The sequence below is a fragment of the Anolis sagrei genome, chromosome 10 (genome assembly GCF_037176765.1).
Source record: "Anolis sagrei isolate rAnoSag1 chromosome 10, rAnoSag1.mat, whole genome shotgun sequence".
In the NCBI taxonomy this organism is placed as follows: domain Eukaryota; kingdom Metazoa; phylum Chordata; class Lepidosauria; order Squamata; family Dactyloidae; genus Anolis; species Anolis sagrei.
Window position 1 is genome coordinate 18,918,546 of NC_090030.1, and position 27,956 is coordinate 18,946,501.

General features: G+C 44.9%; 1 protein-coding gene across 6 annotated transcripts in view; it reads right to left on the reverse strand.

Moving 5' to 3' along the window:
• Positions 1 to 27,727, reverse strand: part of DCX (doublecortin) — a 116,888-nt gene extending 89,161 nt beyond the window's left edge. For 2 of the 6 annotated variants that reach the window (XM_060756196.2, XM_060756193.2), the window contains exons 1-3: positions 27,101 to 27,727; positions 25,178 to 25,568; positions 1,743 to 2,083 (exon numbers count right to left, since the gene is read on the reverse strand). In XM_060756196.2, the coding sequence (XP_060612179.1) occupies positions 1,743 to 2,083; positions 25,178 to 25,541 (705 nt within the window). In that variant the 5' untranslated portion in view covers positions 25,542 to 25,568; positions 27,101 to 27,727. Of the gene's footprint in view, positions 1 to 1,742; positions 2,084 to 25,177; positions 25,569 to 25,703; positions 25,836 to 26,021; positions 26,115 to 26,674; positions 26,700 to 27,100 lie in introns of those variants that run through there. The other 4 variants (XM_067471580.1, XM_067471581.1, XM_067471578.1 and 1 more) reach the window with 4 other exon arrangements.
• Between the last annotated feature and the right edge of the window lie 229 nt (positions 27,728 to 27,956).

The following is a 27,956-nucleotide window of genomic DNA, read 5'->3' on the forward strand; positions in this document are numbered from 1 at the left end:
CCCCATTCCCAAATTTGAACCGCCAACCTTTCAGACAGCAGTCCTGCATTGTATGTGATTATTTGTGATACTTGTTTATATTTATGTAACTTGTGTTTATGCAAGGTGTGGATTTATTGTTTATATATTGGGTGGGTGGGTAGATGGGGTTTTCTTTGTATTATGTTGTCTTTTTATTTTTTGTACGCCGCTTTGAATCCCATCCATGGGAGAAAAGCAGGATATAAGTTAATAAATAATAATAAAGAAATAATTATTGTTCCTTCAAATAACAGTGAGATCAATTAAATTGGGAAGGGCTGCCATCTTTCCTGTGCCTGAGCAAAGCTTTGCATTTTCAGATACTTTATTATTTATTTACAATATTTATATACCTCGAAGGGGACTCAGGGCAGCTTACAAGATATATGTACATACAATATATTATATTATTGGCATAGTACAATATCAGTATTATATATTACTATATTGTACTATACCATTATATTGTAATATTATTAGTAATATTACATGTAATATACATATATAATTATAATATCATATTATTATTAGTATTATATTACATTACATTATAATTTTATAAATATTATATGTAAATACAATATATTATATTAGACTAGCTGTACCCACCACACGTTGCTGTGGCCAACCTTCCCTCCCTCTATCTCTCCTCCTTTCTTTCTTTTCCTCCTTCCCTCCTTCTTTCCTTCCTTCATTCCCTTTTTTTCTTTCCTTCCTTCCTTCCTTCCTTCCTTCCTTCCTTCTCTTCCTCTTCCTCTTCCCTTCCTTCACCCCCCTTTTTCTTTCCCTTACCCTTTCTCCCTTTTCTTCCTTCTCTACCTATTCTTGGTCTGCAATTTCCAGCAGTCCTCCTGATCAATCTATCTATTTACTTACTTATCTATCTCTATCTAATCTATCTATCTATCTATCTATCTATCTATCTATCTATCTAGGGGATTGCTGGGAGTTGCAGTCCAGGAACAGGAAATTGGAAATATGCAGGGATTGGGGTGCTCTCAAAGAAAGCCAAGGAGAAGAAAGCTTGCATCTTGGAAGAAGTGCATTTGGATCATCCTCCTCTCCTAAAGGGCCTGGTCTAGGGGATACTGGGAGCTGCAGTCTGAAAGAGAGTACAGATATGCTATTGTGTGTGTGCGTTTTGGCCAGGAGAGTTGTTTTTGCACATGCGCTGTAGCGTCTTTTTGGGGGTTTTTTGGCTTTTCAAGTCCCCTACACTATGTTTTTCAATGTTTTTATGAGTGATGGTCACTTGTTGGTCTGTTAGAGGTGTAGTGTCCAAATTTGGTGTCAATTCATCCAGTGGTTTTTGAGTTATGTTAATCCCACAAACAAACATTACATTTTTATTTATATAGATTATATTATTAGTAAAGCACAGGAGACAAGATGGAACTGTCTTCTGCCCCCCTCTCTTTTCACTCTGGCCCAGAGCAGCAGTTGGTGTCAGGTGGGGTGGGGTGGGCTCCCAACCGATGAAATAGACATTAGACAAGATGGAACTGTCCCCTGGCCCCTTCACTCTGGCTTAGAGATGCAGTTGGTGCTGGGGGGGGGGGGGGTGGACTATTATGAGCCAAACACCATCATAACCCATCCTGAACCACCCAAGAAAAAGCTTCCCCTTGAATACGAATAAGCAAAGCATGACATATATCCACAACTACTTAACCGATGCATTGATTTAAGATTTAGGCAACCTTGGGTTCGAACGGTCTCACCTGCTTCCCATCCAGGGTGTAGAGCTTCTTAACCACTCCTGTCTCCAGCTTTATGGCTTCTGTGATGTCGGTGAGGACTTGCTCGAAGGAGTGGGCAGTCTTCTTATTCAGGAGCACCCGGACAGCCTTCCTCGGCTTCACCCCGCTGCGGATGATGGTCACCAGCTTGGGCCGCACAAAATCTTTGTTCTCCCTGGCCTGAGCACTGTTGCTGCTGGCCAGAGACTGGGGCGCCTTGACACTGGCAGAGGTTTTCACATTGACGGACCAGTTAGGGTTGACGTTCTTGGTATACTCCACTTTCTTGAAAAAGTTGTCCGAGGAACAGACGTAGCTTTCACCTTTGGGGGAAACAAGAAATAGGGAAATGTTTAGTAATCACATTGGTGGTGTTCGGGGCATCACTTCTTTTCCCTACCACAGACACCTTGGGAAGTCTGATCTGGTTATGGTGGTCCACACTCTGGTTACATCCCAAATAGATTACTGCAATGCACTCTACATAGGGTTGCCTTTGAAGACTGTTCGGAAACGGCAACTAGTCCAACGGTCGGTAGCCAGACTGCTCACTGGAGTGTCGTACAGGGAGCATACCACCCCCCTGTTACGTCAACTCCACTGGCTGGTGGTCCATTTCCGAGCAAAATTCAAATTGCTGGTCTTGGCCTATAAAATCCTGTACTACTCCGTCCCAGCTTACTTGTCCGAACGTATCTCCCTCTACGTTCCGCCTCGTAGTATAAGATTTGCCAGGGAGGCCCTGCTCTTGGTCCCACCAACTTCACAAACGCAGCTGGTGGGGACGAGGGACAGGGCCTTCTTGGTAGTGACCCCCACGCCTGTGGAATTAGCTCCCCAGCAAAATTATATCAGCGGCCTCCCTCCTTTCTTTCAGAAGAAAACTGAGGATGTAGTTGTAAAACCAGGCTTTTGGCTAATGGATATAACGGCACCTAACAGTGAATTGGACCAGACGACGATTGTTATAATGGAAACATTTTTATGATTGATAATTAATGTTGTTTTAATGTGTTGTATTGGTATGATTTTATTCTGCTTTTATAATTGTAAGTATTGCGGCATCGAATCGCTGCCATTGTGAGCCGCTCTGAGTCCCCCTGCAGGGGTGAGAAGAGCGGGGTAAAAATGATGTAAATAAAATAAATAAAACTTGCCCCCAGTAAAAGCTCAAATCCTAATGAGACAATTCAATTACTGGTAAAAAATAAACCAGATGAATCCCAGTAGACTTCCATGCCTATGTCTAGAGGACCAAGTCCAGTGTGACCAAAAGTCATCTTGGATAGTGGCTCTAAATAATGAGTTGGCTAAAATCGACCTGCCTTTACAATTTCTGAATGATCTAGAAGCTAAGGCAAAACAAGTGCGCATGCAACGCACTCGAGATATCTATGCTCAGCTGGACTTAGCAAGCATAGGTAGGTCTTCTACCACAAGGTTTTTAGCTTCGCACAAAAGAAATATTCATTTAGAACACTATCTGACTATCCCACTTCTAGAACATGGCCATATAGCCCGAAAAACCTACAACAACCCAGTGATGCCAGCCATGAAAGCCTTCAAAATACTTTATCCCACTTCTGTTGCCCTTAAGAAGAATATATACTAGGGCTAGGTTTGAACAACTCGGTATAATAATAATAATAATAATAATAATAATAATAATAATAATAATAATAATTTATTTGGTCATATGTGTTGTTGTTGTTGTTGTTGTTATTATTATTATTATTATTATTATTATCATTACCACAGATAACTGTGCCTCAGTCCTGTAATGCAATTCTATGGTCAATGTCCACTGGAAGTTCACCACATGCTGGAGGACCTAGAAAGTGTTCAAGAAACTTTGGCAGAAAGCTGCCATCTTTCGATTCCTCTTGTTTTCCTTATATATTTTTTCTGCAAAGCTCATACCCTTTATTACTGAGGATATTTTACATGACTATGAATAAAAGCAACTTCTTAGCAATATAGATAAGGAACAAATCTACTTTCAAAACAGTCCAAAAAGATTACAACCCAAATATGCATATTCGAGGGAATTCTATTCTGGATTTTAAAAAAAATAGAAAACACGTTTCTATGAACAGAATGGAAGATCATCAAGATAAGAGAGAAAGACAGATCCCGATTAACATCTAGGACAGTGTTTCTCAACCTTCCTAATGTTGCTTAATACAGTTCCGCGTGTTGTGGTGACCCCCAACCATAACATTATTTTCGTTGCTACTTCATAACTGTAATTTTGCTACTGCTATGAATCATAATGTAAATGTCTGATATGCAAGATGTATGTTCATTCACTGGACCAAATTTAGCACAGATACCCAATATGCCCAAATTTGACTACTGGTGGCATTGTGGGGGATTGGTTTTGTCATTTGGGAGTTGCAGTTGCTGGGATTTATAGTTCACCTACAATTAAAGTGCATTCTGAACTCCACCAATGATGGAATTGAACCAAACATAGCATACAGAATTCCCATGACGAATAGAAAACACTGGAAGGGTGTTAGGGATTCCTCATCTTCGGAGGAGGAAGGGGAGAAGGGAAGTGCTCAGGAATTGGAGGGAGAAGAAGAATCAGATGATGAGGGCTTGAAAGTGTCCACATTTCTAGAGAGACGAAAAGAGACAGAGCACAGACGGTGTTCAGCCAGAATAGCTGCTAAAAATGCTGAGCTAATTGGGAGACGTCCTAGCACCTCCTGCGTGGGGAATTCACGGCTATAAATTAAAAGCAGGAGCAGTCAGCTTTTGCTGGTAACAACAACCCTGATACTGCTGTTTTCACTTCAATGGAATTTGTTTTGTGTCTGCTGCTAAGGACTTAGTTCATTGCCCGTTGTCTGATGGAAGACTGGTGTTTCTTTTGGGACCTTGTAAGAGACTTTAATTTGTGTCTGGTTTAAGACTTCCTTGCTTTCTTTTGCACTTTTCAATTGCATTTGCTTGTCCCTTGTGTTTGCTGAAATAAAGCATTTTTCTTTTACTTTCAACATTGTCTAAAGGCTGTTTTTGAAGGGCAATTCAAGACAAAGGATTTGGTGGGCATTGACGTTTAGTTTTGGAGTTGTGGTTCAGCTACATCCAGAGAGCACTGTGGACTCAAACAATGATACAACAGATCTGGACCAAACCTGGCATGAATACTCAATATGCCCAAATGTGAATACTGGTGGCGATTGGGGAAAATAGACATTAGGGAGTTGTAGTTGCTGAGATGTATAGTTCAACTAAAATCAAAGAGCATTCTGAATCCTACCAACAATAGGGGAGGGCCATTTCTGAGACTTGGGCCAAACTTCCAGAAACACAAAACCCCCATGGCTTGAAGGGACTCACTGGCACGAGCCTCCCTCCAGCCTCACACACTCCCTCACCCACACATATGCATGCCTAATCTCCCCTCCCCACTTGGAGTCTCAGAAATGTCCCTCCCCTTGGCTGAGAGGCCAGCTGAGAGGCCAGCCAATAACAACAGAGGAGGGCTTTTGGTGGGAGGATTTGCCGTCTGTTTCCAAAAATGAAGAGAAGGGCAGACGGAGGGATCTTCAGCCTTCTCTTACAAAAGACTTCCTAAGATCATCAGAAATATGTGTTTTCAGATGGTCTTTGGTGACCCCTCTGACATCTCCTCATGCCCCCCCCCCCCCCCAGGTTGAGAAACACTGTTCTGGGGACAGTTTCTTGGACTGGAAAGCTGTTCCGAGGAACACAGGAGCCATGGTGAATACTGTTTGTTATCCTGTTGGTAAGCATCTAAAAAGATGTTCAAGACTGCAACAATTATTAGTACGGTAATCATCACAATGAGTTTGGACTTTCTCCACTTTGTTGCGGTCTTAAGCACATACGAACACACACCGGTTCAGGTTTGTCCTTGCATGTCCTTCCCCAATCGCAACGAGCTCAGGAAGCGGATGGAGAGACTCACTGTATTCAACATATGGCAAGAACTGTAATAGGTTTAGAAAACGAGGAAGCCTCTAATAAGCTTATGGCCAACGGACTCTGGTATTTGGCTCTCTGTGGTTTGTCCGTCTCTAATACCAATTCTCTGGTAGAAAAACAGTGTTCAAGTAAAACAAACACCAGTAGGAAATGTGCATGTGTTATTGAAGGTGCCACATATATATTATATCGTCATACATTACATAAGTGTATCTCAACCTTCCTAATACCGTGACCCCTTAATACAGTTCCTCATGTTGTAGTGACCCCCAACCATAACATTATTTTCATTGCTATTTCATAACTGTAATTTTGCTATTGTTATGAATTGTAATGGTAAATATCTGATATGCAGGATGTATTTTCATTCACTGGACCAAATTTGGCACAAATACCCAATACGCACAAATTTGAATACTGGTGGGGTTGGGGGGGGGGTTGATTTTGTCATTTGGGAGTTGTAGTTGCTGGGATTTATAGTTTACCTACAATCAAAGAGCATTCTGATCTGCACCAACGATGGAATTGAACCAAACTTGACATACAGAACTCCCATGACAAACAGAAAATACTGGAAAGGTTTGGTGGGCATTGACTCAGTTGGTCATGGGTGTTCTGTGTGCCAAGTTTGGTTCAATTCCATCCTTGGTAGAGTTCATCCTTGGTGGGGTTGGGGGGGGGGGGATTTGATTTTGTCATTTGGTTGTTGTAGTTGCTGGGAATTATAGTTCACCTACAATCAAGAAGCATTCTGCACCAATGATGGAAGTGAACCAAACTTGGCACATAGAACTCTCATGACCAACAGAAAATACTGGAAGGATTTGATGAGCATTGACCTTGAGTTTTGGAGTTGTAGTTCACATACACCCAAGGGAGCACAGTGGACTCAAACAATGATAGATCTGGACCAAATTTGGCACAAATTCTATATGCTCAAATGTTAACACTGGCGGATTTTGGGGAAAATAGACCTTGACATTGGGGAGTTGTAGTTGCTGGGATTATAGTTTGCCTACAATCAAAGAGCATTCTGAACCCTACCAATGATAGAATTGTGCCAGACTTCCCACACAGAATCCCCATGTCTTGAAGGGACTCGCTGGTGTGAGTCTCCCTCCAGCCTAACACGCTCTCCCACGCCCACACATGCCCACCATGCTGCCATGTGCTGAGCATGCCTGCTCTCCCCCTCCCACTTGGAGTCTTAGAAAGCACTCTTCTTGGTTGAGAGGCTTGCCAATCACAGCAAAGGAGGGCTTTTGGTGGGATGATTTGCCATCTGTTTCCAAAAAGGAAGAGAATGACAGGCAGAGAGATCTTCAGCCTTCTCTGCCAAAGGTTTTCCTAAGACCATCAGAAATATTTGTTTTCTGATGGTCTTTGGCGACCCATCTGAAAACCCCCCCAGGGATGCCAACCCCCAGGTTGAGAAACGCTGCACTACATGGATGGGTGATCTGGGGGTTTCTCCATGTTTGGGTAGTGAACCCACTCTTGATTTCATACTCAATTTTGAGGAAGATATACAAGGTGCTGGACCTATTTCCTCTCCAAACAGGTTCAACAACTTTACTGACTCTTTTAAAGTTTGGACTAAATCCCAGAATGTATTCACTGCAACCAGAGGTGGCCTTAGGTAATTTTCAATGGGAAGCAAACAGTATTTTGGCGCACACCCCCCCCCCCCCAACCAATCACTGATATATATTTTCTGTTTGTCTTGGGAGTTCTGTGTGCCATATTTGGCTCAATTCCATCATTGGTGGAGTTCAGAATGCTCTTTGATTGTAGGTGAACTATACATCCCAGTAACTACACTTGCCGCACTTGCTCCCTTGCCTGGCCCACTTTGGGTCCAGAGGCGTGCCTGAAGACCCCGGCGTGTGCACCAAAAGTCACCTCTTCTCCTGACTTTCTCCTCAGCCATTGGGACCAAGAGAGAGAGAGAGGTGGAGATGCCCACCTTTCCTGAAGGTAGGCGCAAAAACAAAGGAGGGAGCGGAGGTGGGAGATACCTCCAGCCAGAGGGGCTCTCTCTCTCTCTCTCTCTTGGTCCCAATGGCTGAAGAGAAAGTCAGGAGAAGATGCGACTTTTGGTGCATACGCTGGGGTCTTCAGACATGCCTCCGGACCCGAAGCGGGCCAGACGCGGCGGCTCCGCCCCCTGGCCCACTCGCGGATTGGGGAGAGGAGAGGAGACGGGTGGAGCGCCGGGGGATCGGGAAAGGGAGCCGGTCATGGGGAAGGGATCGAGCGCGGAGAACAATTGAGCGCCGGCTCTGCTCGCGCACCCAATGGCTGGGTGGAGCAGGAATGAGAGGGGCTAGGTGAGGCTCAAGGGCCCGGCCCCTTTGGGAAGATGATCGCCCAGCAGTGAGGCAAGAAAGCCGAGGCTCCCCCCGGACTGCTAGGGCTGTTGTGAGCTGAGGGGGCGCTCCTCAAGTCGTGGTTGAGGGGCATTTACAGAGGCGCCTCTGCGCCCCTGGCAAAAAAAAGTGTTCTGCGACCGCTTACTTTGCGTAATGAACAAGCCACCCCTGACTGCAGCCCACTGTTTTGAACCCAATATAACTTCTCGAAGATTTTTTTAAAGTCCTTTTGTTTCTCTCTCTCCTTCCTTGGAAGTGTATTTCCATTTAGCATCTCTCAGAAGGAAAGTGGCTTTTCATAATGAACGTTTTATTGCTGCTTTGATGCACTTGTTTCAGTGTTGGTTTTCAAACATGGCATTTTATGGCAGGGGGGCTGTATGTATTTTGCTCATAAAGGGCCTCAAGCACTTCAGGAGGAAGGCAATGGATTTAAGGCGGTAAATAAAACGGATACATTACGTGCTACACAAATAAGCTAAGAGCTTGCAAATTGTCAGTTGCTGGAGGAATGGGAATCATATGGTTGGGTGAGAATGAATGGCGAAAATTCCCTTGAAGGAGAGAGAGAGAGAGATGTATCAACTACCCCTCATCCCTCCAATGATATTTACAGCACAGCTGTAATCCTATATCAGGACTAAATGCAACTCTGAGATGACAGAAATTCTTCTCATCTTGTTTGTATGGCTTCCAATCACCTCTGACTTATGGTGATCCCATCTTTGGATTTTCTCAAAGAGTTATTCGGAAGAGCTTTGGCTTTGCTTTCCTCTTAGGCTGAGAGAGTGTGACTTGCCCAAGAGGCTTCGAACCTATGTATCACAAAGTTCTAGTCCAGTGGTTCTAAACCTTCTTAATGCCGTGACCCCTTAATACAGTTCCTCATGTTGTGGTGACCCCCAACCATAAAATTATTTTCATTGCTACTTCATAACTGTAATTTTGCTTCTGTTATGAATCTTAATGTGATTATTAGATATGTAGGATATATTTTCATTCACTGGACCAAATTTGGCACAAATACCCGATACACCCAAATTTGAATACTGGTGGGGTTGGGTGGGATTGATTTTATCATTTGGGATTTGTAGTTCCTGGGATTTATAGTTTACCTACAATCAAAGAGCATTCTGATCTGCACCAATGATGGAATTGAACCAAACTTGACACGCAGAGCTCTCACAACAAACAGAAAATACTGGAAAGATTTGGTGGGCATTGACCTCTGTTGGTCATGGGTGTTCTCTATGCCAAGTTTGGTTCTATTCCATCCTTGGTAGAGTTCAGAATGCTCTTTGATTGTAGGTGAACTATAAATCCCAGTAACTACAACTCCCAAATGACAAAATCAATCCCACCAATCCCACCAGTATTCAAATTAGGGCATAGTGGGTATTTGTGTCAAATTTGGTCCATTGAATGAAAATACATCCTGCATATCAGATATTTACATGACGATTCATAACAGTAGCAAAATTAAAGTTATGAAGTAGCAATGAAAATAATGATATGGTTCCTTATCCTTAGGCGATCCCTCGTAGTCCAAGGATGATGGTCTTCCAAGTGTAGTATCCTGGCGGTGGGTCCGTAGGTGATTGTGGAGCCCTATTCTTGATCTGCATCTTCTCCCACAGTGAGGGCATTGGTTTCCAGATGGAGGGCAGTCCCAGTCAGGATAATAATAATAATAATAATAATAATAATAATAATAATACTTTATTTGTATCCTGCTACCATCTCCCCAAGGGACTTGGTGTGGCTTACATGAGGCCGAGCGCAAACACAACAATACAAGCAATAATCACAACAATACAAGCCATTAAAATAAAGAACATACAACATTATCAATAAGACAACATACAATGAAAACTATGGGAAGGCCAAATGTAAAATTAAAATTGGAAATAGTGCTGAAGCATGGACGAAAAGGTGATAGTGGTGTTTGTGGAAGGATTGGCTTGACGTGCCTTCCTCTTGGCACGTTTCTCTCTTTCGCCCTCCATTCGTGCCTCTTCAAATTCTGCAGCACTGCTGGTCACAGCTGACCTCCAACTGGAGCGCTCAAGGACCAGGGCTTCCTAGTTCTCAGTGTCTATGCCAGAGTTTTTAAGGTTGGCTTTGAGCAGGTCTTTAAATCTCTTTTCCTGCCCACCAACATTCCGTTTTCCGTTCTTGAGTTCGGAATAGAGCAACTGCTTTGGGAGACATCTGGACAACGTGGCCAGTCCAGCGGAGTGGATGGCGGAGAACTACGTTGGAAACAATGTTATGGTTGGGGGTCAGCACAGCATGAGGAAGTGTATTAAGGCTGTGACGGCGCAAGTGGTGCCACCTATATGTATAACTGTTAGTTGTAAGATTTAAACTGTTGTATAATGCTTAATCCTGCCTTTTTACCCTGCCTATGTATAGTTGGATTGATTGGTTATTTATAGCAGTCAATCAATGTTGTTTGCACCAACTGAATTGCTTTCTCAGCTCAGTTGTTTGGCTCCACCTCTTCCTGGAGGAGGGGACTTCTTCCCTTTTTCATTCCACCATCAGATTTTCTACCAGATGGACGTGAGTAAGAGACTTGGCTCTAAAAGCCCCTGATTAAGTTACCTCTTAGCACTAATTCTGAGGTTCTTACCCTTGAGACTTATGCTTCATGTTCAGATCAACCTGAACGACATTGGGAAGTCTCAAGCGCCTTCAAACCAGTTCTTTTGGCAGCAGAGGAAGACTTCGTGTCTTCAAACATAGGCCATTTGGACTGGGGTTGTGGATTGCCATTGAGAAAGAGGGACCTGGAAAAGCTTCTCAGCTGCAAAACTCCTTGGACCCAAGACAACCAGAGACTGTAATGTATGTTTTCCTTCACCCCTTTGAAACTTCCAACTTATTGCCTTAAAGAGATAACTCTTTGTGAACAATAAAACCTATTTTGAGTTATCTATAGTGTTTGGGTCTTTGAGAGTTCCAGTTTCCCTAAAGGAGGGCAAGAAGCAATCCCCTGGGGAAAGATGTCATGTCCATGCTTCTTTCACTAAGAGCTATAGCCCCCAGGTGCGACGGCACAAAGGCGTCGCAGCATTACAAAAGTTGAGAACCACTGCTCCATAGCATTGAGCCAAGGCAATTAAAGTGGAGCCACACTGCACTAATTCATAGAATCATAGAATCATAGAATCAAAGAGTTGGAAGAGACCTCATGGGCCATCCAGTCCAACCCCCTGCCAAGAAGCAGGAATATTGCATTCAAATCACCCCTGACAGATGGCCATCCAGCCTCTGCTTAAAAGCTTCCAAAGAAAGAGCCTCCACCACACTCCGGGGCAGAGAGTTCCACTGCTGAACAGCTCTCACAGTCAAGAAGTTCTTCCTAATGTTCAGATGGAATCTCCTCTCTTGTAGTTTGAAGCCATTGTTCCGCGTCCTAGTCTCCAAGGAAGCAGAAAACAAGCTTGCTCCCTCTTCCCTGTGGCTTCCTCTCACATATTTATACATGGCTATCATATCTCCTCTCAGCCTTCTCTTCTTCAGGCTAAACATGCCCAGTTCCCTAAGCCGCTCCTCATAGGGCTTGTTCTCCAGACCCTTGATCATTTTAGTTGCCCTCCTCTGGACACATTCCAGCTTGTCAATATCTCTCTTGAATTGTGGTGCCCAGAATTGGACACAATATTCCAGATGTGGTCTAACCAAAGCAGAATAGAGGGGTAGCATTACTTCCTTAGATCTAGACACTATGCTCCTATTGATGCAGGACAAAATACCATTGGCTTTTTTTGCCGCCACATCACATTGTTGGCTCATGTTTAACTTGTTGTCCACGAGGACTCCAAGATCTTTTTCACATGTACTGCTCTCGAGCCAGGCGTCCCCCATTCTGTATCTTTGCATTTCATTTTTTCTGGAGTATCTTGCATTTGTCACTGTTGAACTTCATTTTTTAAGTTTGGGCCCATCTCTCTAATCTGTCAAGATCGTTTTGAATTCTGCTCCTGTCCTCTGGACTATTGGCTATCCCTCCCAATTTGATGTCGTCTGCAAACTTGATGATCATGCCTTCTAGCCCTTCATCTAAGTCATTAATAAAGATGTTGAACAGGACCGGGCCCAGGACGGAACCCTGAGGCACTCCACTTGTCACTTCTTTCCAAGATGAAGAGGAAGCATTAGTGAGCACTCTCTGTGTTCGTCCACTTAACCAATTACAGATCCACCTCACCGTAGTTTTGCCTAGCCCAATTCTGCAGTATAGATGCATCTTTGGGCACCTAACATGGAAAACAAAACACTCCCAAGGCCAACAGTGTTGGGTTTTGGAAGCGACAACCAACTCGACATTAACACCTTGCAGACAAAGAGAAAAGGAAGCTGAGCTGAGGCCATTTTGAAATCCAGCCCTGAAAACTCATTCCGGTGCGTGCTCTCCGGAGGGCAACAACCAATTTTCCTGACTGTCAGCTGCGTTCTCTCGGCTCATCTATTATGTGCCACACTTGGGCTGTATTTCCACTGTCTGGGCTTCGCCACCACTTTATGAGGATTTACAATCTGCGTGGGAATTATGCTTCTTTAGAAAATCGGCTGGTTTCCTGCTATATTTCGCTTTTGTCTCTGCCCCCTGAATTGTAAATGTGGAGCAAGTCGTAAATTTGTTGGGAGTCATAATATTTCATCTCTCCAAAAGACAACCCCCCTTTGCTTCTTTTGTTTGCACAGTTCAGCTGGTCCCTGCAGGGATGACTGATATCATAGCAAATAATATAATATCAACACAGCAGGGAAGGCATCCCTTTGCGGGGAGAAAGGAAGATCCTTTCTGACATACACATAAACCAAGGAAAGGAAAATACCCTCCGTCGAAAAGCTTGTTGTTATTTCTGACTTATGGCCAGACACCAAGAAGACCCAATTTTGGTGTTTCTGTGGCAAGAGTTTTTTTCCAGAAAGGATTTGCCAGTCCTTTCCTTTGAGGCCGAGAGAGTGTGACTTGTCCAAATTTACCCAATGGGTTTCCATGGATAAGTGCGGACTCGAACCCTTATTTCTTGGTCCAACACTCAGACCTTAACTATACATATTTAGGTGCATTTCAATAGACTTTTGAAGCCAAACCATATGGCACAGAGTTGTTGTAAGTTTTCCAGTCTGTCGGGCCATGTTCCAGAAGCATTCTCTCCTGATGTTTTGTCTGCATCTATGGCAGGCATCCTCAGAGGTTATGAGGTCTGCTGGAAATGAGGCAAGTGGGGTTTATATATCCGTGGGTTGTCCAGGCTGGGAGAAAGAACTCTTGTCTATTGGAGGCAAGTGTGGATGTTTCAATTGGTCACCTTGATTAGCATTTGGTGGCCTAGGAGTTTCAAGGTCTGGCTTCTTACTGCCTGTGGGAATCCTTTGTTGGAAGGTGATTAGCTGGCCCTGATTTTTCTTGTTTTGAATTCCCTTGTTTTTGAGTGTTTTTCTTAATTTACTGCTATGATTTTAGAGTTTTTTATGCTGGTAGCCTGATTTTGTTCATTTTCATGGTTTTCTTTCTGTTGAAATTGTCCACATGCTTGTGGTTTTCAGTGGCTTCTTTGTTTAGTCTGACATAGAATCATAGAATCAAAGAGTTGGAAGAGACCTCATGGGCCATCCAGTCCAACCCCCTGCCAAGAAGCAGGAATATTGCATTCAAAGCACTCCCAACAGATGGCCATCCAGCCTCTGTTTAAAAGCTTCCAAAGAAGGAGCCTCCACCACACTCCGAGGCAGAGAGTTCCACTGCTGAACGGCTCTCACAGTCAGGAAGTTCTTCCTCATGTTCAGATGGAATCTCCTCTCTTGTAGTTTGAAGTCATTGTTCCATGTCCTAGTCTCCAGGGAAGCAGTAAACAAGCTTGCTCCCTCCTCCCTCCTTAAGCCCCTCCTCATTGGGCTTGTTCTCCAGACCCTTGATCATTTTAGTCGCCACATGGTAGTTGTTAGAGTGGTTTCATCATCCTGTGTTCTGAGGATGCCTGCCATAGATGCAGGCATAACTTCAGGAGAGAATGCTTCTGGAACATGGCCATACAGCCTGGAAAACTTTCAACAACCCAGTGATTTCAGCCATGACAGCCATCGACAATACATATCACACAGTTTGAGCATGATCTACTCAGTCATCCAGGAAGAAGAGATTTAAAATTGCTGAACATACAAAACCAAGCCATTTTGGGTCTTGATCAAGACAGAAAATCATGATTTAAATAATTATTATTATAATCCCAACAATTTTTCCATGTTTTTAGCAATTTTTCCATGTTTTTATGATGGAACCAATTAGGAAATTATATTTATGGTCCACGTAGTGCAATGTAGTGCAATGGATAGCAACTTAGAACAGAAGAAATGCGGTGCTTATAATATTATAATTATATATTTTATATTACATGTAATATTACTAATTATATGACAATATAATGGTATAGTACAATATCGTTATATATAATACTGATACTGTACTATGCTAATAATATAATATATTGTATGTATGTGTATATATATATATCTTGTAAGCTGCTCTGAGTCCCCTTCGGGTGAGAAGGGCGGCATATAAATGTCGTAAATAAATAAATAAATAAATAATCATTATTAATGTCCTGGCAAGCTGAGATTCAAACGTAATAAACCTTTGTGCATGTATTCTTCCTAGTCTTCTCCTTGCTTTCCTGATGCAGGAATCTGGCCTCAAAGCATGAGCAAGAAAGGTATCAAAATGAATTGCACTGCAGTATCGTAGCCACTGAATTGGGTATAAACGTGTGCAAGCCATTATAAATTGCGGCCCATTAACGTCTCTTTTCAATTCTAGTTGGCCTTTGGCAACTAGTAAGAAGCATGGTGCAGCTCATAGAGCTTTTAGAAATAGTTAAATTGAATATTTGCATTGCTGTGGAGGAAACAGATAGGACTGTCAGATTTAAAACTGGAGAGGGCACCTGCACCTTCAATGGTTGTGTAGAAGAGATATTCAAAAGATATTCCTTGTTATGGAAAAAAAGTAATGAAACTCCTCTTCTATATATGTGTGTATATGTGTGTGCGTGCGTGTATGTATACACACACACATACATATATATACATAAACATACATGAAAGGCAGAGTAGCCCTCTCCAGTTTTCTCTTTGCTATTAAGCAAAGTATGGGGACTCAGCTTAGAACTATCTCTGTGATTTTAGGATGCAAAGCTGAGATTGAGAGCAATTTCTTATGAGGTCAAAGGAAGTGGTGATGTCAGCGTACCTGTCTGAACGTATCTCCCTCTACGTCCCACCTCAGAGGTTAAGATCTTCTGGGGAAGCCCTGCTCTCAGCCCCACCTCTGTCGCAAACATACTAGGTGGGTACGAGGGACAGGGCCTTCTCGGTGGTGGCCCCCTGCCTTTGAAATTCAATCTCTTGTGCCAAGCTTGGTTCAATTCCATCATTGATGGAGTTCAGAACACTCTTTGATTGTGGGTGAATTATAAATCCCTGCAACTACAACTCTCAAATGACAAACTCAACCCCCCCCCCCCCCCCAACTCCACCAGTATTCAATTTGGAGCGTATCGGGTATTTGTGCCAAATTTGGTCCAGTGAATGAAAATACATCCTGCATATCAGATATTAACATTACGATTCATAAAAGTAGCAAAATCAAAGTTATGAAGTAGCAATGAAAATAATTTTATGGTTGTGGGTCACCACAACATGAGGGACTTTATTATGGGGTCGTGGTATTGGGAAGGTTGAGAACCACTGCTCTAAACAAACTTTTTCAAAAGCAGAAGTTATTTCTTTGTCATTTTTAGTTTGGGGACCCATTTTGATGCTTCTAGACAACAGGGTCTAGAATCGTGGTTCTCAACCTGTGGGTCCCCATATGTTTTGGCCTTCAACTCCCAGAAATTCTAACAGCTGGTAAACTGGCTGGGATTTCTGGGAGTGGTAGGCCAAAACTCCTGGGAAACCACAGGTTGAGATCCACTGGTCTAGAAGCATCAAAATGTGAGAATTATTGTCCCCATACTTTCTACAGTCATGGTATCCAACCTTGCGTCCTCCAGGTGTTTTGGACTTTAGCTTCCATAATTATATTTATTATTTTATTTATTTATATTCCGCCCTTCTTACCCCGCAGGGGACTCAGGGCGCATTACAGTGTACACATATATGGCAAACATTCAATGGCAATTTTTGACATACAAACATATACAGACATACACAGAGGCTATTTAACTTTTTCTGGCCGCCAGGGGAGCTGTCGCTTTCATCGTCCATCTGTGACGCTAATGAAGCACTTCCGCATTCCCCGCATGCTTCCCCGCTGGAATGCTTTGCTAGAGTCTTCTTTATGGCCTCATAAATCTTCTTTATGGCCTCATAAATCTGTTAATTTAGCCTCCCCACACTTTAAGGTGGTACCTTATTTTCCTACTTGACAGATGCAACTGTCTTTCAGGTTGCAAAGGTCAACAACAGGCTACACAATTGGTTGGAAACCCACTCCAACGCGGGCTGGCTTCGAACTCATGACCTTTTGGTCAGAGTGATCTTAATGCAGTTGACACTCAGCCAGCTGTGCCACAATCCCGGTATAATTCCTTACCATTGGACAAGCTGGCCAGGGCTTCTGGGAGTTAAAGTTCTAAACACCTGGAGGACCAAAGTTTGGACACTACTGCCCTACTGCTTCCTGTATGAAATTGTATAAAAAATGGAAAGCTTCATCATCACCTAATTCACTTTAGAGGATGACTCTGACAGATGGGATGACCATACCTGTTTCTGCAAAGCCCTTCTAGAGCTGCACCTCTGTGTGTTCATTCTCCATTGTAATACTGTTGCCCAATATACACTCTATTTCAACGCTTTTGTTCCTTTAACTACATTGGCACCGTTTTCCCTCTACTTTGTCCTTCCTGTCCTTGGTTCTTCATTTGCCCCTCTTTGTTCTGAGTCTGGTTGGCTGAGCAGTTTTGCTGACAGTCGTCTGAGATGACTTCACATCAGACTCCGCTGCCTGATACCTTCAGCACAATAACTGGCATCACTGGAACTCAGTAAACGAAATGGAAGTGAGGGCAAATGAGGCCAACCAAGTACAAAGAATAGGAAAGAAGCTGGGCTGAGAAGTAATAGCCAGGGAGACAGGGATGCATTGAAAGATGAATATAACTGCACAGGGACAACTGAATTTTTTGGATCTCTCTCTCACACACAATAGCAGACCATGGAAAAGTTCCAATTTTTGGATTACAGCTCTCCAAACTCACCAGCCAACATGGGAAGGCCCCAGGTATCCTATCTGAGTCACACATCCATTGGCTACTCATGAATCCTGACGTAAGCGAAGACGTCTAGAAGCTAGTGCTCAGTGTTGGCTTTGGCAAGAGATGGAGTTCAAGACCATTGTTTAAATCCTCCAGACAGCCCAAAAGGCTAGTAGGAAAGGTCCGTGGCTTTGTAGACATTTTTAGAACCGTTCTACAGCATCACCGATATAACACAGGAGCGATACCATCATTGTCCAGAGGGGAAGCAACAGAGGCAATCCACCATCCACATCTTTCCAGCAAAACATGGCACCTCCTAACTCAGCGTTTCTCAACCTGGGGGTCAGGACCCTTGGGGGGAGGTCACAAGGGGGGTTTCAGAGAGGTTGCCAAAGACCATCAAAAACACATATTTCTGCTGGTCTTAGGAACCCTTTTGACAGAGAAGGCTGAAGATCTCTCCGCCTGTCCTTCTCTTTGTTTTTGGAAACAGACTACGAATCCTCCCACCAAAAGCCCTCCTCCTGCTGTGATTGGCCGGCCTCGCAACTGGCCTCTCAACCAAGGGAAGGGCTATTTCTGAGACTCCAAGCAGAAAGGGGAGAGCATGCATGCTCAGTGCATGGCAGCATGGTGCGCAAGCCATGCAGGTGAGGGACAGAGCGTGAGGGTGGAGGGAAGTTCTCACCAGCGAGCCCTTTCAAGGCAGGGGGAAAAGTGTCTGCATGACATGGGACTGACATCGTTTATTATTATTATTATTATTATTATTATTATTATTATTAACTTTATTTGTACCCCGCTAGCATCTCCCGAAGGACTCGATGCGGCTTACACAGGCCGAAGCCTCAAAACAACAATACAATAGAGAGCATAACATCACAATAGCAAGCAAATCAGCAATAAACAAAATAGCATAACACCACAATAACAAAGCAAATCAAACAATAAGCAAAATAACAACAATAGCAGTACATCAAGACATTATTAAAACTGGTTCGGCCGGCGCACTGGGGTACAAGGGTTAAAAGTGCTGAAATGGTAGGAGGCACGTGGGATTAAAAGTGCAGTGTGCAGCAACAATTAGTTATGCTAAGGTGCTACTAGGACTTGGGGTGGGGATTCCTAGTCTGAGAAGGCACAACGGAACAGCCAAGTTTTTAAATTCCTTCTGAAAATGGCTAGAGTGGGGGCCTGTCTGAGATCTATTGGGAGGGCGTTCCAAAGTCGGGGGGCCGCCACAGAAAAGGCCCTGTCACGTGTCCCCACCAAGCGCGCTTGCGACGTGGGTGGGATCACGAGCAGGGCCTCTCCAGATGACCGAAGCGAGCGTGTGGGTTCGTAGATGGTGATGCGGTCACGCAGGTAGGGTGGTCCCAAACCGTTTAGGGCTTTGTAGGTAAGCACCTGCACCTTGAATTGGGCTCGGAAAATAAATGGCAGCCAGTGGAGCTCCTTGAACAGAGGGGTAGACCTCTCTTGATAAAGAGCCCCGGTTAGCATCCTGGCTGCTGCCCGCTGGACCAATTGAAGTTTCCGAGCCGTCTTCAAGGGCAGCCCCACGTAGAGCGCATTGCAGTAATCCATTCTAGAGGTGACCAAGGCATGGACCACCCCGGCCAGATCAGCCTTCACGAGGTATGGTCGCAGTTGGCGCACAAGTCTCAGTTGCGCAAAGGCCCTCCCGGATACCGCCGACACCTGAGCCTCAAGTGTAAGCGAAGAATCCAAGAGGACGCCCAAACTGCGGACCTGTGGCTTTAGGGGGAGTGTAACCCCGTCCAACACAGGTGACCACCCTATACCCCGGTCCGGTTTACGATCGACCAGGAGGACCTCTGTCTTGTCGGGATTGATCTTCAGCTTGTTCTTCCTCATCCAGATCGACACAGCGGCCAGGCACTCGTCTAGCACCCGAGGGGCCTCCTTGGAATTAGGTGGAAAAGAGTAGTAGAGTTGTGTGTCATCCGCGTAGAGATGGCACCCAACTCCAAAACTCCGGATGACCTCTCCCAGCGGTTTCATGTAGATGTTAAAAAGCATGGGAGACAGAATAGAGCCTTGCGGGACCCCACAAGTCAAAGGCCAGGGGTCCGAGCAGGCGTCTCCCAGCTTCACCATCTGAGTTCGTCCCTCCAGGAAGGACTGGAGCCACGACAAAACCGTGCCCCCAAGGCCCATCCCGGAGAGACGACCCAGAAGGATACCATGATCGATGGTATCGAAAGCCGCTGAGATGTCCAAGAGAACCAGCAGGGTCACACTCCCCCTGTCCAGCTCTCTGCGGAGGTCATCCACCAAGGCGACCAAGGCTGTCTCGGTGCCATGACCAGGCCTGAAACCAGACTGTGACTGATCTAGGTAGTTGGTATCGTCTAGGAAACCCTGGAGCTGAGAGGCGACCACCCTCTCCAGCACCTTACCCAAAAAGGGGAGGTTGGAGATCGGCCTGTAGTTATTCAGCACCGTGGAGTCAAGGGAAGCTTTTTTGATAAGTGGGCGAACCACGGCCTGCTTCAAATTAGATGGAAAAATTCCTTGCTCCAACGATGCATTGATAATCGGTACAAACCAGTCAAACAACCCCCCTCTGGCTGATTTAATGAGCCAAGATGGGCATGGGTCTAATGAGCCAAGATGGGCATGGGTCGTTTATGGGGTTCAAGGGGATCTTTGATTGTATGTGAACTATAAATCACAGCAACTACAACTCCCAAATATCAAGGTCTATTTTCTCCAAACTTCACCAGTGTTCACATTTGGACATATTGAGTATTTTTGCCAAGTTTGGACCAGATCCATCATTGTTTGAGTCTACAGTACCTTCTGGAGGTAGGTGAACTACAACTCCAAAACTCAGGGACAATGCCCACCAAACCCAGTTTATTTTCTGTTGGTCATGGGAGTTCTCTGTGCCAGGTCTGGTTCAATCCCATCGTTGCTGAATTTCGGAATGCTCTTTGATTGTAGGTAGATTAGAAATCCCAGCAACTACAACTCCCAAATGACAAAATCAATCCCCCCCCCCCCAAAAAAAATCCCACCAGTATTCCAATTTGGACATGTTGGGGATTTGTGCCAAATTTGTTCCAGGGAATGAAAATACACCCTGCTTATCAAATATTTACATTAGGATTCCTAACAGTAGCAAAATTACAGTTATGAATTAGCAACAAAAATAATTTTATGGTGGGGATCACCACAACATGAGGAACTGTATTAAGGGGTCGTGGTATTAGGAAGGTTAAGAACCACTGTCCTAACTCATTTTTGGGGTCTAAATTTCAGTAAAACCCCCAAAATTGCAGAATTAATATCTGCAGTCTCACTTACCCACAGGGGATTCTAGGAGCTGGAGTCTTAAAAAGCAACTTCTTAGAGCTCTTGTCCTCTCATGTGCCACAGCCCTACTCTTAGATGGATCTTTGTGTTCCCCAAAGTTATATTTGCCCTAGACCTCCAAATAGTATGAGAAATCTTGGGTAATATGATACTTACAAGTCACCATTTCTAGATAGCCCCAAAGCTTTTCGCCTGTGGACGATAGCTGTGCTTGTTCATATTCAATTGCACACATTTCTGGATTTGGATTGTGTACATTGCATTTACTAGACCTGTGTTGCAAGCCTTGCAAATAAGGAAATGCTCAAGACAAATTGTGCATTGTAATGGTAACACAATACTTTGGCCAAAGCCATTACATCCACTGAAATTCCTCTCCCTACCTAGCAGTGTTTCTCAACCTTCCTAATGCCATGACCCCTTAACACAGTTCCTCATGTTGTGGTGACCCCCAACTGTACAATTATTTTCGTTGCTACTTCATAACTGTAATTTTGCTACTGTTAAGAAACACAATGTAAATATCTGATATGCAGGATGTATTTTCAATTACTGGACCACATTGGGCACAAATACTCAATACGCCAAAATTTGAATACTGGTGGGGTTGGGGGGGGGGGATTGATTTTGTCATTTGAGAGTTCTTGGGATTTATAGTTCACCTACAATCACAGAGCATTCTGGACTCCAGCAATGAGTTGGCACACAGCAAACTTGGCACACAGACCAGCAGCAAATACTGGAAGGGTTAGGAGAGCATTGACCTTGAATTTTGGAGTTGTAGTTCACCTACATTCAGAGAGCACTGTGAACTCAAACAATGATGGACCTGGACCAAATTTGGCACGAATGCTCAATATGTCGAAATGTAAACACTGGTGGAGTTTGGGGAAAATAGACTTGACATTTGGGAGTTGTAGTTGCTGGGGTTTATTGTTCACCTACAATCAAAGAACATTCTGAACCCCACCAACGATTGAATTGAACCAAACTTGGCACACAGTTCTCCCATGACCAACAGAAAATACTGGAAGGGTTTAGTGAGCACTGACCTTGAGTTTTGGAGTAGTAGTTAACCTACATCCAGAGAGCACTGTGGACTCAAACAATAATTGATCTGGACCAAACTTGACACAGATACTCAATATGCCCTAATGCAGTGGTTCTCAACCTGTGGGTCCCCAGATGTTTTGGCCTCCAACTCCCAGAAATCCTAACAGCTGGTAAACTGGCTGAAATTTCTGGGAGTTGTAGGCCAAAACACCTGGGGACCTACAGGTTGAGAACCACTGCCCTAATGTGAACACTGGTGGAGTTTGGAGAAAATAGATTTTGACATTTGAGAGCTGTAGTTGCTGTAGTTGTACAAGTAGATTGTAGTTGTACAATCAAAGAGCATTCTGAACTCCACCAATGATAGAATTGTGCCAAACCTCCCACAAAGAACCCTCATGACCAACAGACAATACTGTGTTTTCTGATGGTCTTTGGTGACCCTTCTGACACCCCCTGGTGACTCCCTTCCCAGGGGTCTCAACACCCAGGTTGAGAAACGCTGATATAGTGTTTTTTTTTAATTTAATGTCTTCAGATATATTACTTCCAAAGAAAGGAGGGGACCAGCACAGTAGGAACCATCACGGTGAAATCTCAGAAGGAACTTCTTTGTGCATCCACTGACGACACACACATAACACTCAAACAAAGAATGAAAGTGCCCAGCAGCAACAAGAGCCATCTATTGCAGAGGACAAGCTTTTCACATATTATGCACAACAATTTCAGACCCTAAGGGGGAAAGGGTAACAAAGCAGGCCTGGCTCAGAATTGACACCATGATGTCATTCTTGGAAATCGTAGCTCCGGGGAGAATATGTCCAGGGAATGACATCATTCAAGATGGCAGCCCCATTGGCTCCAAGGCAAAGATCTCCAATCTCTATGAGTCTGGTGAAAATCTGGCCCTTGCCTGAGCACAGTATGCCATTTAACATATTTGATCTGAGATAGACGGCAACTTGCGGGAGCTGCAAAAAGTGAGTAGCTGCAGATCCGTCATCGTCATAAAGGGGTTCAACCCTTCTTTGTGAAGATGCTTATTCACATATTCTTATGGTGTGTATATGTACGCCACTAATAGTGTGGAATAGATGAACAATGGAAAGCATCCTTCATCCCCAAAAGGATAACAGCATTCTTGATCACAAAGGAAGCCTTCTCACAGGCAAATATGGCACCGTTCTTAGACTCCGGAGTTACAGAAAAAGGAACGCACAATAGTACCACACTTGTACTCCATCCACTGGCAATGCTGCACTGGTTCACTATTCCAACCAATGGCTATTTCCAACACTGGTTTCTCTGTGCACGAGCCATTCACACCCACTTCTTGCCTCCGTAATGCTCTCTCACACGACAGACACTCCTTCCCTTGGGGGCAAATCCAATGCCATCCCTTCGGAGCTGCCAGAGACACACCTTACAGACACACTGAACACATTCGCCCCAGACAAAGGGACACACCCTGCAGTCACACCGGTGAATATCTCACATTAGTGAAAGTCCCATGTGTGTCAGTCTTTAAAAACAATTCTTAAAAAGCCACAGGTATCAGAAGCATCTCTGTTCGGAACATAAATTGCTTTTATTGTTGCGGTAATGGTTTTGGGGATTTTTAAACACAGTGATTGCTCAAAGAGCATTCTTCGGCACAGGATGTCATCTCATCTCCCTCTTTCCTCACCTCAATAATCTTGGGAGCGTTTAAGGAAATCTGCATTTGCTTCCATGCGCCCTTGGCAAGAGCCGGTGACTGTGCAATACTGTGCAGACTGAGTCACCCTTTTGCGGAGCGGCAATTTGTGCCAATATTGTGCTGCTACATAACAGAAGACGCATACGGTGCACATTGCTCACACTCCATAGACACAGCTGCACCCCGACACACCCAAAGTGCAGTAAGCTTTTTTTAAAAGCCCGAGCTCTCCAACACATGGATGCGCGTTCACGCCCGTCCTTACCGAAGCCCCAGACACACCCCCTTCTATACAAAGCGCAGGGATGCATTCAGTGCAAAGCATCACAAACGATATTGCAGACAGGCTCTCAGAGGGAAGCGAAAACCCCCAGCCTTTGTATGTCCATCGGTTCAATGCACAATGTATTGATGGACAGGCATTGCCGATAACCATGCTTCTGAATATACAGCGAGAGAACTGGCACCTTATATATTATATATGCATAGATAGAATCTTCAAGACAGTGGACCTAAATGGGGTTTTGCCCCAGGGTAAGAAAGCTTGTATATAAATCATTCTTAATGCAGTCGCAAGGCATGTCCCTATGGGCCGACTAAGCAGACAGTCCCCCATCCGCCGGCAGGTCCATTTCTACAAAGAGGCAGAATAAATTGACCACCCGGCATGCGCAGTCCGGATATATGACAACACACTCCCACACCCAGGCGCTTCATTTCAAACACACTCACCCATGCAGATAGAAACCTGGAGGTGAACACACCCACCATCTGCACAGCATTTGTGCCTCTTTGGAATGGGGGATATTCACCCTGGTTGCCATTAAAGCATTATGGGCACACACCCACAATGCCTTCCCACAATTTGGTGTATATTCTGTTGTGAGCTTGTTTCCTTTCTGCCTTTTATTGTATTGTCGAAGGCTTTCATGGCCGGAATCACTGGGTTGTTGTGAGTTTTCCGGGCAGTATGGCTATGGTCCAGAAGCATTCTCTTCTGATGTTTCACCCACATCAATGGCATGAATCCTCAGAGGTTGTGAGCTCTATTGGAAGCTAGGAAAATTGGGCTTATATCCCTGTGGAATAATGTCCAGGGTGGGAGAAAGAACTCTTGTTTGTTGGAGGTAAGTATGAATGTTTAATTGGCCACCTTGATTAGCATTTAATGGCCTAGCAGTTTCAAGGGCTGGCTTCTTACTGCCAGGGAGAATCCTTTGTTGGGAGGTGAGAAGGCAGGAATGTCCCACTCTGGACATTCCACAGATATATAAACCCCATTTTCCTAGTTTCCAGCAGACCTCACAACCTCTGAGGATGCCTGCCATAGATGCAGGCAAAATGCCAGGAGATAATGCTTCTGGAACATGGCCATACAGCCCGGAAAATTCACAACAACCCACATGATTTATTTGCAGGAAATCCCACATCCGGTCTCTGATATTTTCCATAAAGATTTAATCTAAATCTTCCTCTGAGGTCCATTGTTCATATTCCCAACTTCCCTTATCTAGATGAATCAAGAATATAAGAAACTCCAATTTATGAATGAACTCTAATGCTGTGGGAGGTGAATCAATGGGTATAGTATACCCTCCACTGACATTCATGCACCCTAACCTGAGGCATGCTCAGCTCATAATGCGTGAAGCATCAAGGCTTGCAGTGTTCTCCACCCTCCATGCACCAGCATCGCTTGCAGCTCATTACCTTCCTCCAGCTCATCCATGCTCCCAATCTTCCTGTTGCCATCGATGGTGTAAATGTAGCGCACTCCCTGAGGCAGGTTAATGTTATCGGACAGGGACCGGGTCAGGTCGGCAAGCAAGGCGTCGAAGCTCCGGAAACGGTCTCCAGAGACGGCGTACACAATGCCCTTGAAGTAGCGGTCCCCATTGCGATAGAAGCGCACCTTCTTGGCTTTCTTCTCGTTGCTCAGGGCTTGTAAGGTCCGGGTGCGGTAGAAGCTGCAGTGGGCACTGTGAGTGGGGCTCGGCAGGCCGTTCATCCGGGAGCCTCGCATGTTTCTGGACGCCTTGTCTCTTTCGTCAAAGTGTCCAAAATCAAGTTCCATAGCTCGGTGAGCCCTGAAGTTGTGAAGCTGGGAGGTGGAGGAGGAAAGAGTGCAAAGGAAACAAAATATAGTCAGCTAGAAAGAGGAAAACACTGTTAACAGCAGATCTTCAAGCTAAACTTTGTGCTTTCCAATAAAACGAAGCCTTGCCCAATGTCTTACTTTGCTTGGATTGATGCCACAAAGGACTTCCCCCTCCTCTGTGTATTTTTGGGAGTAAGGCACAGGGAATGGGAGGGTCCTATCTCAACAACACAATTGACTGAATGATACACAACCTGGAACCAAAGGATTTCTATCTCTGGCTCAACCCTGGGTTTCTAATAATAGGAGAATGTGATGGAGAGGTTTGTGGGCGTCACTTCAGGATGCATGCCAGCTACAAACAGTTTGAACTGAATGAAGTTCCCCGCAGTTTTGATGCAAAACTTCCCTTCAGCGGTAGATGGATAGAACCAACAATGAAGAGAGGAATCCCACCTTCCAAAGACTTGAGAACCTGTGCTCGGGTATCAAACCTATCCAGATGCTGATGGAGAGACAGCCTGAGCCAAAGGGACCTTTCAAATGAGAATCAAACTGGAATGGCTGATGGCTGGACAGAGATACGGCAACAATGCTGTATCCTTTGTGAGTGTCTGAAAGCCAGAAGAGCAGTCACATCTCACTTACTCACATCTCCAGAGTCACCACTCCCTATGAAAACCCTTGAAATCCTAGAAATTCAGACAAAAAGTATGGGGCGGGGACCGTATTCAAGAGCAGTGGGTGAGTTGATATGAAATGATATTGACACCAGATGTCATTCAATTGGAGAATATGGTTACTTCTCCCTGCACCCTTCCTTTTCCTGTTAATGAAGTGTATTTTAATTGCTGAAGGTGTCTGACAGATGCAGTCTCATCACGCCACCGCAAGAGCACCTTTCATTGTTCACTGCTCTGAGCGCACGCTTAGTGGAATTGGGAAAGCGCCTTAGTTCAGTGTGCGAATAGTGTGGAAAAGGGGAGTGACAGGGATCATCTCAGGTATGAGCTGGAGATGCAAAGGATCCCAGCCCCTCCAAAGGGATCCCACGAAACCTATGAGCCCGATCACTCTTGGCTGTCCAAGGCTATTAGCATGCAACTCACATCTGCTCATCGCAGCTTCGCACAGCTGAAATGGGATTAAAAACCTCAAGGCTGGGTGATCAGGTACAAATCCTGAGAAAAGCTGTTGCTTGCCTTCTGCCAGAGTCTCTGCCTTCCTTTTCGAGGAGTCACGGTGACCTGTCCCTGACCTTCACTCCTGTCATGCAGGGAAGGGAGCTTCCCATTGCTTTTCCTTCACCAGAGTTGCCAAAAAAATCATCCCCACCCAAACCCAGCACTACTTCGCTGCTCTCTAAACATCACACTGGAAACAATGGGAGCTCAATGCAACTTTGAAAAGCCAGAGCTTTGGATGGGGCGTGGACCTCCTTCATCTCCAGCCTGACTCTCTCTTTCCTTCCCCTGCCTTTGGCATCCCATCTCTGCTGCTTTCTCTGCCTGGAAAGGCTTCCAAGGAATACTTACCGGTTTTCAGCTCTTGCAGGGTGGAGATGCTGAGAGAGAGAAAGCCAGCCACACTCTGCCTTTGTTGTCTGAGCTCCAAGCAAGAAATTCCTGCCAGATTTGCCGGGACTCCTCCTAGGTCCTAGTGCCTTGTGTGTGCAGACACACACTGACACACACACACACCCAGGGCCCCTTCTGCAAAGGGTGATCTGGCCTCAGCGAGCTTTGCCGTCAGGGTGGATTGCCATTGGAAGGCACTCTCACTCTAGATTTTCAAGAGGTGCAGCACCCCTTTGGATTGGGGCTCCTCAAATGGCCGCAGAGAGGTGACTGAGCTCCAGTTCGGGGGGCATTGTTCACTGTTTTATTCCCAAATTTTCCAAGAGCGTTACCATCATGATTCTCCAGTGCCAGCTAGAAAAAGCTGGTGCCACTGCATGGTCACTCAGTCTGTGAAGGTGTGGCAAGTGGAGAAAGTTCGATTCTTGACTCCGGCCCAAATCACAGCTTTCTTGCGGACAATGCAAATCAAAGAAGAGGGTGAGCAAGTTGTGATGTCGCCTGGTCCTCTCTGGTTTGTGCTCACACAACAAACCGGACTGTCATCCCCAACATACGGAGATGAGACAGTTTGCTGGCTTTCGCCAAGGACCCCAAGTTTATGGCTCTGCAGATGCATGACATCACCAGCCAACGCCAATCCCCAGCGAGAGCAACGGTCTGGGCTCCTTGCCAACAGCAGCACCAGTCTTCAGAGCAGCAGCGGCCGCCAGTTGTGTTCGGACTGCAGCACCCATCAGCCCTAGGCCACAGAGCCCTCGATGAGGGACAGCGGAGACTGAAGTCCAGTCACATCTGGAGGACAGAGCATTGG